The following is an 11,909-nucleotide window of genomic DNA, read 5'->3' as shown; positions in this document are numbered from 1 at the left end:
AGGGAGAGAGAGAGTGAGAATAAGCAGGACAGGACAGAGAGAGACGGAGAGAGAGAATCCCAAGCAGGGATTGTGTATGCAATAATTGTATGATTTCCATCACCAATAGAGCTATATGATTGAAATCTTATGTTTATTGCTTAGTTTTACATATGGCAAGAACCAATCTGAAAGCTAAGCTCGTGGCCACAGAAAGGGTGAGGAATTAGTCTCTGGAGACCATAGAGAGTTGTTTCTTGTGAAAAAAAAAATAGTTAACATTCTGCAAAAAGATCCAGACATTCAACAAGTTAATCTGTAGAAGCCAGATCCATAGATTGGTTTGTAGCAAAATGGCTGGAGATGCCGAAAACCAAAATAGGTTGGGTGGCAGAATGTGGATCCATAGCTCAAGGTGGGGAAGCCACGGACTCCATAACTCTGGGGTCTGAAGCCTCTGGGCCCAGCATAAGTCATCCAGCAGGGACTGCAGAGTGTGGAGGTCCTTGGGTGGGAGCAGGACATCTGGCAGGGGCTGGACACCACGCAGGACGTACGGCAGCTGGTGGGCTCACAGCAGGTCTCCTGACAGCTGCTGTAGAGGGAGGAGCCCAGCTGGCAGGGGCTGGGAGAGCAGAGGTCAGTGCAGCAGACCAGGTTGCTGGGGTAGAAAGAACTTGGGTAGTGCAGGTAGCCCCCAAGGGAGCGGGAGGAGAAGTTTCCGGAGCAGCAGCTGAAGCCCATGTTCATAGGAGATGTGAGTTCAGCTGAGAAAACACAGAGAATCCTGAATTCACACTGAGAATATTCTGAGGTCTATTCTACCTCCGGGACGGTGGCATTTATATACTCTCAGCTGCAGGTGTCGAAAGTGACAAGGGCATCATCCCTATGTTTGTACTCCTTCATTTGCATAGTATTAACTCAATCATCTTCTCTGTAATTGCAGCTGCGTAGTTTCGCACCTACTGCATTTATGAGGACTATAATAAATTTTGTTATAACACAAAGCCAATGAACTATTCTTATGTCAGAAATGTTATGACCGTTTTGCATTAATGGCCATGTCATCTTGGCCGAGAATGCCCCTCCTTTTCTTCCTGGTATATGCTGTACCTGTATCTGATTCTGGTTTGGCTGGGGTATGAGTCCCTTCTAAGGGTGGAGATTAAAATGACATCACCTTTCTCTCTTTTCTTTATTTTTTTCTTTCTTTCTTTCTTTCTTTCTTTCTTTCTTTCTTTCTTTCATTTGGTTATAGGCATAGCTTTGACCTTGCCAAAAAACCTTCTAAAAATCGAAAAACTACTTGTTTTAATTCATTCATTTTTATCCAAAATTTATTTTCCAAGTATTAAATATTAATGCAGAGTATCTCATACTGGATGAAGGCCTAACAATGTTACAAGTTGAATGGAGAAAGGCTTGGAACAGAAAGGATCCAGGACAAGTATTTGGAAGCAAGATAAAAGAACAGTACATCAGAACAGAGTTACAGATGGAGACCGATTTGAGCCCATGACAAGAGAATCAGAGTATTTATCAGTTGAGGTGAGGGGAAAAAGTAAATGCTCAATCTCATGAACCGTGAGATCATGACCTGAACCAAAATCAAGAATCAGATGCTTATAAAGTAGTGAAAAATGCTAGAACATAGCTAGAACATCTCCAAATGTTGCCAATTTGAAAAAAAAAATATATATATATATAGATAGATAACCTGTCTTAGTCCATCCCAGCTACTATAACAGAATATCACAGACTGAGTCACTTATACACAACAAACATTTATTTCTTACAGTTCTGGAAGCAGGGACATCCAAGATCAAGGCATCATCACATTAGGTGTCTGATGAGATCCACTTCCTAGATGCTCATCTTTTCACCCAACCTCAATGGCAGAGTGCCATCTGGGATCTCTTCTTCAAAGGGCTAATCCCATGTACCAAATGCAGTTCAGGTATCATATTGGCACAATGTACACCTCCAAGCTAGATTTTTTTTTCCTAAAGTAGAATTATTTATCCACATTTAAAATTATTGGGATATTTTATATTAAAATGCTGGCTCTGAGTTGGGGAACTAATGGCTTCCAAATAGGTATTTGATTCCCATCTCTTTTTTCTACCTAATTTTTTTCCTATCTGTGGTTTGTGGAACCAACAGATTCCCATCATATACTTTAGATCCTACTTTTGCCACCCATCTAATTATTTTATGGGAGTTGCTTTTCATCCTGTTACTAACCATCTGGAAGATTCAACTCTAATTAATCATCTTAACAAGTAGCCAGGAGCTTAAAAACCATGACTTGGGATATTAAGATTTATGCCATCAGATGATGTGTTGTCTATGGGTTATCTAGAAGGTATTTTTATTATATTTGCCCAATGTTGGCTAGGGGTCATTTGTATCCCAGTAAATATGTCCACTGGGAAGCCATACCGTAACCAAAAAGACATAATGGCTTTTAAAAAAGGAGAAGAATGTAGCTCATATCTGGATTTCAGACTTTTTCCTCCTCAATAACAGACAATATCTAGTACATATTTTTTGTTTGCCAGTCTGCTGCTTAGATATTCTCTTGAATTTTTCGTTGTCTGAAATTATCTTCAGTTTTGAAGCACACATTGATTGAGCATAGCATTCTAGGATGACATCTGTGTTCTTTCAGAATTTTGAATATTTCATTCAATTATCTTTGTAAATAATTCATATTTTAGTCCCATCATCACTTTTTTTTCCTTTTTAGAAGGAAATTAGCTTTCTTTCTCAGGTTTCCTAGAAACATTCCTGTCACTGGGGTTCATGAGTTTTACTAGCGTGTAGATGTATTTTCTCGATTTTTATCCAACTTTTAGTTGGCACTGTTTATTGACTTTGTTTTGGAAAATTTTTAGCGGTTTCTCCCCAACATATTATCTCCCCAATTCTCTCTCGTACCTGTTTTAGGACTCCAAAGGCAAGTATGTTCAATCTTTTCGCTATGGTCCATATTTGCATAAATTCTTTTCACCTCTCTTTCTCTCCATCCGTTAGTTTAGATAAACGGTTCCTCAAACAAGAGCAGTTGTGCCTTCTGTCCTCCAAGGAATACTGGGCAATATCTGGAGAGACAATTTTGGTTGTCATGACTAGCGAAGTCTCTGATCCTCCTACTTAAAACACCTCAATTGTATTCATTTCCTCCTACTTAAAACACCTGAATTTTAAAAATAGTCTTTTCGTGGATCTATTTGAGGGTCTAAGGAAATAATGAGTAGGATATTCTTTGAACCCTGATTATGGCACTAGATAAGGATAATGTCTTTTTGTAACTTGTTTTTATTCCTTGGGACCTGCTGCTATTTTAGTCTCACAGGGGCTTCTTTAGCTATTTAGCCTGTGAAAGCTGAGAATGTTACCCAAAGAGTAAACATATAGTGTCCCCAACTTTATAGTGACATCCAAATGAAATAGTCAAGTCTGTTGCCATAAAAAGCTTTTTTTTTTCACCTATATTTAGTTTGGGCTTGACTAAAGCACTAATAGGGCATCAGACACATTTTCCCCACCAAGAATATCTTTCCATACATATAGTAAAGTGGAATGACATTGGACCCTCATCATCAGATGCATGAATCTGGCCATTTTAAAATAAGATTTGGGTAAGCTCATTAGAATTTAAGACTCTTACATCTTTTTAAACTGGCTTTTAGTTTTTCTTTCATTTATCACACTAACCACGTAAACCTAAATGTTATTATTGTTAATGAAGTTCCTGATGAATCTGTCAACTAGTCACATTCTCTATATACACATAGATAAAATCCATTTTTTTGAAAGACACAAAATATACCCTAAGTCTCAGAACTTTATTCATAAGACCTAAAACTGTAAAATATATTGGGACACCTGGGTGGCTCAGTTGATTAAGCATCTGATTCCTGGTTTTGCCTCGGGTCATTATAGTGCAGAGTCTGCTTAGGATTCTCTCTTTCCCTCTCTGTACCCTTCCCCTGCTTGAGTACACTCTCTTGCTCGCTCGCTCTCTCTCTCTCAAAACAAATAAACTTAAAACAAAACTATAAAATATGGATGTCCAGTAACTATAGTTTGAATGAGAAAAATATCCATAGTCGGAAGAAATTAGATCAAATCCAGACTTCCAAAATTTACTCTGAGATGCAAATTGAGCTCTTATTAAAACAGCCACATCAAACTTAACACAAACTCTGGTCAATAATGTATAAATAATAACATACAAATATTTCAATGCCAGAATGCATTCGTTTATTGGGTTATACTTATTTTACTTTTTATCCATTTGGAAACAAATTTTCATGAATTCGATCTGTAATGCTGACATGCTCATTTTGGAATTAAGTCATTAAATTAAAACGGTGCAGGAATCAGTCTGTTAGACTATGATTGATGGAAAAAGATTGGGTATGGAACTGGCGATTAAAGACTAAGATAGTTGCCACTGGAAATAATGAGCATGATGGAACTACATTTTGATGATTTTGCATAAATGTACTAGATCTCAACAAGTTGATTAGTAGAAGTCAAATAGATAGATAGGTTGAAAACGAAATGGCTGGAGGCTACTAGAAGCAAAATGTAGTGGCAGAAACTGGGTCTATAGATCAGGAAGGAGAAATCATGGACTCCATAACCTAAGGGTCTGAAACCACTGGATCCATAGTCCAGTGAATGGCTGCTCCTAAATCCATAAGCCAGAAAGAAGTCATTGCTGGACCCAAAGTCCATAGATATGGGATAAGTTGACTGGCAGGAACTGCAGAGTGGAGCAGGATGTCTGGCAGGGGCTGGACTCCATGCAGGATGTCTGGCAGCTGTTGGGCTTACAGCAGGTGTCCTGACAGCTACTGCAGAGAGAAGAGCACCGCCTATATTCTGGGAGAGCAGAGGTCAGTGCTGTAAACCAGATCCTTGGAGTAGGAAGAGCCACAGGAGGAACCTTGGTAGCTCAGGTAGGCCCCAAAGGAGGGGGAGGAGAAGTTTCCAGAGCAGCAGTTGTGACTCATGTTGAGAGTTGAGAAAATTCTGAGGTTTAAGGTGATCTTGTGCACGGGGTATTTTATACTCATCAGTTGGCATGGCAGAGTCAAGTATAGGTACAATCTTCTTATACCATCTGTATACCCTCTTCTGCATTTGTGTAAATCATCAATCTTCTCTGTCATTGCACTTGACTAGACTCGTACCTATTGTACTTGTGGGTGCTATAATTTGTTATTATAACACAAAGCCAATGATCATTCCTATCTTAGAAATTCCAGAACTATTTGTCAGCGATCCTCAACCTGTTACAGCCAGGAAAGCTCCTTCTCTCCCTGGCTATGACCGCATGTATATCTATTCTTGCTTCGCTCTGGGATTCTTGCTGTCACTTTTCTACTGTGCCAAGTGATAAGTGACATAGATTTATTTTTTATAAGGATGCTTCTAATGATTGATTCTACTTGTCACCACTGATTTACATTCTCCAAATTTATTCTCCATCTATCACATACTCCATCTATCACATATTATTATACAGTACTTCTTACATCCAATGGAGGGAAGAAAAATAACACATAATGAGAAGTGGCTAGAAATAGGAAGGAGCCAGGCAAACATTTAAAGGCAAAGAGACTCAAAAAGACTGACTCGAGACGGTGTCACAAGAAGAGATTGACTCAGGCCATTAGAAGAGGGAGCAGGAGTGATGGTGACAATGTGGGAATCTGGGAAAAAGGAAAAGACAGGGATTTTAGGTATCTCTTCTACCTACTTTTAGCCTATGGAGATCTTTTCATCTAAATGCCATTTAAAACAAATAATATCTAATGTATTTTCACATTCAGTAAAACCTTGGGTTGTGAGTAACTTGTTCTGTGAATGTTCCACAAGATGAGCAAACATTTGTACTAAATTGTAACTTGATAAATAAGCAATGTCTTGCAATGTAAGTAGTATGTGATGCCGGATGTCACATGATCACAACTGAGCCAATGGTTCTCTCTCCTCTCTTTCTCTCTCTCTCTCACTGCAAGATTGTGGGTGATCATCAATGCAATGTCACATTTCTGTGAAATCTTCAAAAGGAGGCAAAATCAAGTGTCATTGGATAGGTTCCTTGTTAAATTTGCACAAAAAGAAAAAGATTCCATTGAGCCAATAGATAGCAGTCATTCCATTAGTGACAGCGAAAGTCATCCTACACAGCAACCCTCCTTTCTCTCATCTCCCTCGCACCAGCCATGAAGGTTTTTAAAGTTAAGTGTAGGTTAATTTGTTTATTTTTCTTTATAATTTGTATTTTATTTATTATTTTGTATTCTATTACAGTATGGTAATCATTTTTATATGAATATTTTTGGGTTGTGGAACGAATCACATGAGTTTCCACTGTTTCTTATGAGAAAATTTGCTTCGATACACAAGTGCTTTGGAATACAAGCGTGTTTCTGGAATGAATTATACTCACAAACCAAGGTTTTACTGTGTTTGCATTTGCATCATCCAAATTTTAAAAGAACCTGGGGTTCACCTCCTAGAACAACTTTTTCTTTTGAATAGTAAAATAACTGAGCATTAATTTCCAATGTGTTCACTATGTCAGATAAATTTGCACTGTAATAAATACTAAGAGAGATTGTGGGGGCTGAAGGAAAATCATCTTAGGTGGAAACAACAAATTTCAAAAAAATAGAGAAACAACTTAGTAGTTGTATTCTTCAGGAAGCAGGCACTGAGACAGGGATAGAAGAACAAAATGTTTATAAAAGAGTAGCACCTGTGAATGAACAAAGCCATTCTACCACCTCTTTCAGTCACTGACTGCCATGAGAAAAACTTGACCTTGGCTAAAAGGGGAGGCAGAGCCCAAAGAAGCCAACAGAGAAAGCCTGTCAGCTGGCTTCCCTTGTCAAAGCCAGAGAGCTATTCCTCTTGTGCAGCAATGTGATGTGAGCTCCAGTGCCGATCTGTACCCATCACAGTCTGCTGGTGGCACCTTCAGGGTCAACGTGTCGGGAGAGAGATTCTCCATGGCTCTGGTAGGCCTCTATTCCTAAGGGGAATAATAAAAGGGCAAGGCCGTGGCATGAAACATAGTCCCTGTCACTGCATTTGATCTTGTGGCTCTAGCTGGTGCTCACCATCGCCCTCGTTCACCATCCATGAAACATTTGCCTCGCCCTCCGTTACCGCCTCTGGTGGTCATGGTGGATTTCTCGGATGGTGTTACCCAAGACTTATTCTTGAGAAGCATGAATACTGATAAGTGTACTTTTTTCTTGTGAGAATCACTGCATTTGACAAATCATGTCCACAGTTGGACGGGAGGTTCTAAGAGCCATCCAAGTAGATTCACTGAGCTGCACACGTATTCCCCCTTCCCTCACTGTGTAACAGTAACATTAGCACTTTCTACTGATCAGGGTCATCTACCCAGGGATAGATGGATGACAACTCTTTTTTATTTTATTTGTTTATTTATTTATTCATTCATTTGCCTTTCTGTTCCTGACAATAAGGAGCCCAAAGAGCTCAGGCAGCAGCCATAGCTACGGTTCAGTGAGACGCCTGTTGTGTTCCTTAAGAAGTCTGCCTTTGAGAACTGGGTCTCCATCCTTGAAAATTGCAGCTGTAGAAATAGGAAGCACAAAGTTTTTAAATGAGTCACTGAAAGTAATAGTAGGTGGATACTTGGAGCTCAGTCTTTTGAGGGCATTGCCTCCATGCTCAGTTTTGCAGTCAGTACACTAATCCAACGCAGTATTAGGCAGGTAGCTTCAGGCTGCTGTGGTTTTTGCTAAAACCTGTGGATCTCGACATTCACCGTCCCTACTGTAAAGTGGATTCCCTGATTGGTCGCTACAGTGGGAGCAGTCCCATGCTGGTAGATGGAGCTATTCATTAACTCCTGAATAATGGCGCTGCTGTGGTAAGCATAAAAAGCAAACTCATACTCTGAATGCATATCTACACGTTTGAGAATGAACACTGATCTTTCCAGGGCAGAAGAGGACCACGTTCAACTTGCAACCAAGCTGCCAGTTGGTCTCCTTGAGCACTAATGTCATGGTGAGAGTTTAGCATTAGCCTCCGTTACTGAGATTGGACAGTCACAGGTGGCATAATTGTATCAGCTTTGTAAGTAGATTCTGCTTATGTTACTGTACCCATTCATAGCCTCTGGGTCATTTTGTGCACTTGTTCATCTTGCCAGCATTGTAGGGACTGCTGATGGAGGTAGGCTCACGTCAACCGGCGGAGTCATTTTTTCTACTTGATTGTTTCTTCCATGGTTGATGCATTCCGGTGGGCACTAAGAAGAAATACACACTGTGTGTCCACCTGCGTGTGTCTATCCACATGCCTCTACACCAGATTCCTTTGTATCAGTATTCTAATATTCTCCTTTCCAGGTCCCTAATTAGCTGACCAGGTCAATTGCCACCGTCCAGGAATTTAGATGTATCAGATGTATTTTTTCCTTTTGTCAGCCAACACCAAGGTCCTGTATCCTTTGGAGGAAATATGCTCTATACTGCTCTTGAGATTATTATTCATATAAAGATTAGGTATGCATAAAAAAGGATTACAGAAAGGAAGTGTTTTTAAAAATTTTTATCTTTTATTTTATATTTGAGAGAGAGAGAGAGAGAGAGAGAGAGCATGAGCAAGGGAGGGGCAGAGAGACAGGGACAGAACCTGAAGCAGGCTCCAGGCTCCGAACTGTCAGCACAGAGCCCAACTCGGGGCTTGAACTCACGAGCAGTGAGATCATGACTTGAGCCGAAGTTGGACGTCCAACTGACTGAGCAACCCAGGTGCCCCCCAAAAAAAGTTTTAAAGAAATAAATGTCTAAGGCCCCAAATAAATTAGCTCAAATTCATCAATCTATTATTAGGTTTACAAAGTTTGCTCCCATAGACATGGTAAAAATTGACTTATTAAATACCCCCAAAAAAGCAAAAGCAAAAAAAAAAAAAAAAAACAAACCAAAAAACCAAAAAACAAAAAAACTCAAACACCTTAACCAGTTAAAACTAACAATAAAATTAGCATAATATTTGGAAGGCAGAATGAATGAGTTTATTACATTATGTTCATTTGGGTTTTCATCTCTTGTGAATAAAATGCATGAACAAGAGGGGTGCCTGGGTGGCTCAGTTAGTTAAGCAGCTGACTTCTGCTCAGGTCATGATCTCGCGGTTCATGAGTTCGAGCTCCGTGTCGGGCTCTGTGCTGACAGCTCAGAGCCTGGACCCTGTTTCGGATTCTGTGTCTGCCTCTTTCTGTCTCTTCCCACTCGTTCTCTCTCTCTCTCTCTCTCTCTCTCTCTCTCTCCCTCTTTCTCTCACAAATAAATAAAACATTTAAAAATTATTTTAAAAATAAATAAAAAATAAATACATGAACAAGAATCCCACTATTTCATTAACGATAATTCATGTTTATTAACATAAATTCCATTAATTGATCTCACCATTTATTTAATTCCACCAATTCTATCAACTAATCCAATAAAATTAATCATTAAGTTCAGTATATGTTAGAGACAGGTTTTTTTGGTCAGTGCTTTGTGGCTGGAGAAAAGGTGACTGAAGACTTTTTCCTGAAGATCATGAAGATGATAGGTTCCCTGTTTAGAGATTCGACACACTCCTCAAAATGTCTGCGTCCTTAACAAGTGGATGTACAGAACCCAGATCCACAGGTTGGTCTGTAACATGATGACTGACAGCTCCTGGAGGAGAAGTAGGTTGGGCGGCAGAAACTGGATCCATAGCTCAGGGAAGGGAAACCACAGACTCCATAACCCAGGGGTCTGAAGCCACTGGATCCACAGCCCAGAGAGTAGCAGCTTCTGGATCCACAGCCCAGGGAATGGCAGCTTCTGGATCCACAGTCCACAGACCCAGGGTAAGCAGTCCAGCAGGGGCTGCAGAACGTGGAGGTCCTCGGGAGGGTGCAGGACGTCTGGCAGGGGCTGGACACCACGCAGGACGTCTGGCAGCTGGTGGGCTCACAGCAGGTGTCCTGACAGCCGCTGTAGAGGGAGGAGCCCAGCTGGCAGGTGCTGGGAGAGCAGAGGTCAGTGCGGTAGACCAGGTTGCTGGGGGAAGAAGAGCCACAGGAGGAGCTTGGGTAGCGCAGGTAGCCCCCAAGGGACTGGGAGGAGACGTTTCCAGAACAGCAGCTGTAGGGCATGTTGGCAGGAGATGTGAGTTCAGCTGAGTTACAGTGAGAAGGTTCTGAGTTTAAATGTCGCCTCCTAGACTGGGGCATTTATATACTGTCAACCAAGGATGTGGCATTTTTTACAGTCACCTTTCCCACACTTGGAATCTCTCATTTTCCTATATGTACATCAGTGATATTTTCTCTAATTGCAGATGATTCCTTCCATCTCATATTTGTGGGAGAATTCATCGTGATGTAGCACCAAGCCAACGAACCATCCCAATGTCAGAAATGCTATGACTGTATGTCATTAATGCCAACTAATCACGACTAGGAAACCCCTACTCTTCTCCTTGGCTGAGACTCGTTGTGCCTTTTGCCTGTACATTGGCTGGGGAATGCTTAGCTCTAAAGGCAGGGATTCAGATGAACCTCAGTGGAATAGAGGCACCTTATTTGTCACCAATGATTTTCTTTCTATAAATGTATTTCATTCCCTAAAATTACTTCTTATACATTACATTACCTTATATATATACCTCTCAAATCCATTGGAAAGGGGAAAATAGATACGATAAATTGATTGAGAAATATGATGGGTCACAGAGAGAAATCAGGACAAGTGTTTAAAGGCAAAATGACTAAGCAAGATTAATTTGGGACAAAAATCTCAGTGGAGACCAGTTTGTACATGTGTGAAGAAACTCAGAGTCAAATACTCTTGAGGTGAAGGAAGGTAACTAGTGACACTATGGGTCTTTCCATCTGTGTGTAATTTCAATAAAAACAGGTTCTGTATTAATATAGTTTATGGCTTTTCATATACACATTGTCCCTTTTGTCACCTGTAGTTACAATGTGTCCAGTAATCCTGCTCTCCTAGGACGAATCTTATTACATAATACTTTCTGGTCATTTTTATCTTTAGGTTCTTATCTTACTATTATCTCCTTCATTGTAAAAACATTTTTCCCTACTTCAGTTTTCTTTAAGATTATTTTTCCATTGTAAAATATCCAAATATTTTCTTTTATAGAGTTCTCCACATCAGGCAAAACTTAACTAAAATGAATCTTGAAGCATTTTCTCCGGTTGGAAAGACAATTACCTCAGAGGGGAACTTGTAATTGCAGGAGGCAATAAAAAAGATTGAAATATAAGTGAATTGTCTAAATACTCACTGTGCATAACACTAATAAAGTGGTTTGTGGTTCTTAATATATAGGTAGAAGTAAACAGTAATTAAGAATGATCATTAAAATCTCTTGAAAACTTACTAACAATTTTTGAAATTATAAAAAAATAACTTAAAGGATAAAATTCTAACTTTAAACATTTTATTACCTCTCCCAAAAGTGAGAAAAGTGTGAAAATTTATTATTACACAGAGAAAATGTGTAAGCCGAAATTTGAAATTATCAACAATTAAGTTAACTCTAATAGACTAAATAATCCGTAGAAAATACTTAGACTATCAGACTGGACTAAAAACCAAAATTATTGTCTACTTAAAATAGAGTTTCTTCAATATAAGGAAACAGAGAAGTGAAAAAGTAAAAAGAATCATCAGGAAAAAGAAACAAAAAATGCTATCTCCGTTTTACTAACCCCAAAGTTTGCTGTATGACAAGACATGAAGATTGTTAGATGTAATACAAGATATTTCTTCACAACCATTCTGTCAGTCTTTCAGGATGATATCCATGACTTTGTAATTCATTTAGAGGATACCCTAAAGCCACACCAT

The 11,909-nt window shown here is 39.5% G+C and overlaps 2 protein-coding genes across 2 annotated transcripts; both read right to left on the bottom strand.

The window, feature by feature from the left end:
• Positions 1-282: 282 nt before the first annotated feature.
• Positions 283-723, bottom strand: LOC125175378 (keratin-associated protein 13-1-like). The gene has a single exon (XM_047875887.1). It carries the CDS (start codon positions 721-723, stop codon positions 283-285), a length of 441 nt encoding a protein of 146 aa, XP_047731843.1.
• An 8,938-nt stretch (positions 724-9,661) lies between these two features.
• LOC125175466 (keratin-associated protein 13-1-like) lies at positions 9,662-10,234 on the bottom strand. Its single transcript, XM_047876058.1, has one exon. It carries the CDS (start codon positions 10,187-10,189, stop codon positions 9,662-9,664), a length of 528 nt encoding a protein of 175 aa, XP_047732014.1. The 5' UTR covers positions 10,190-10,234.
• Positions 10,235-11,909: the final 1,675 nt, after the last annotated feature.

This window comes from Prionailurus viverrinus, chromosome C2 (assembly GCF_022837055.1).
Source record: "Prionailurus viverrinus isolate Anna chromosome C2, UM_Priviv_1.0, whole genome shotgun sequence".
NCBI lineage: Eukaryota > Metazoa > Chordata > Mammalia > Carnivora > Felidae > Prionailurus > Prionailurus viverrinus.
Note: the sequence above shows the minus strand (reverse complement) of the source record. Positions and strands in the feature narration are given on the sequence as shown.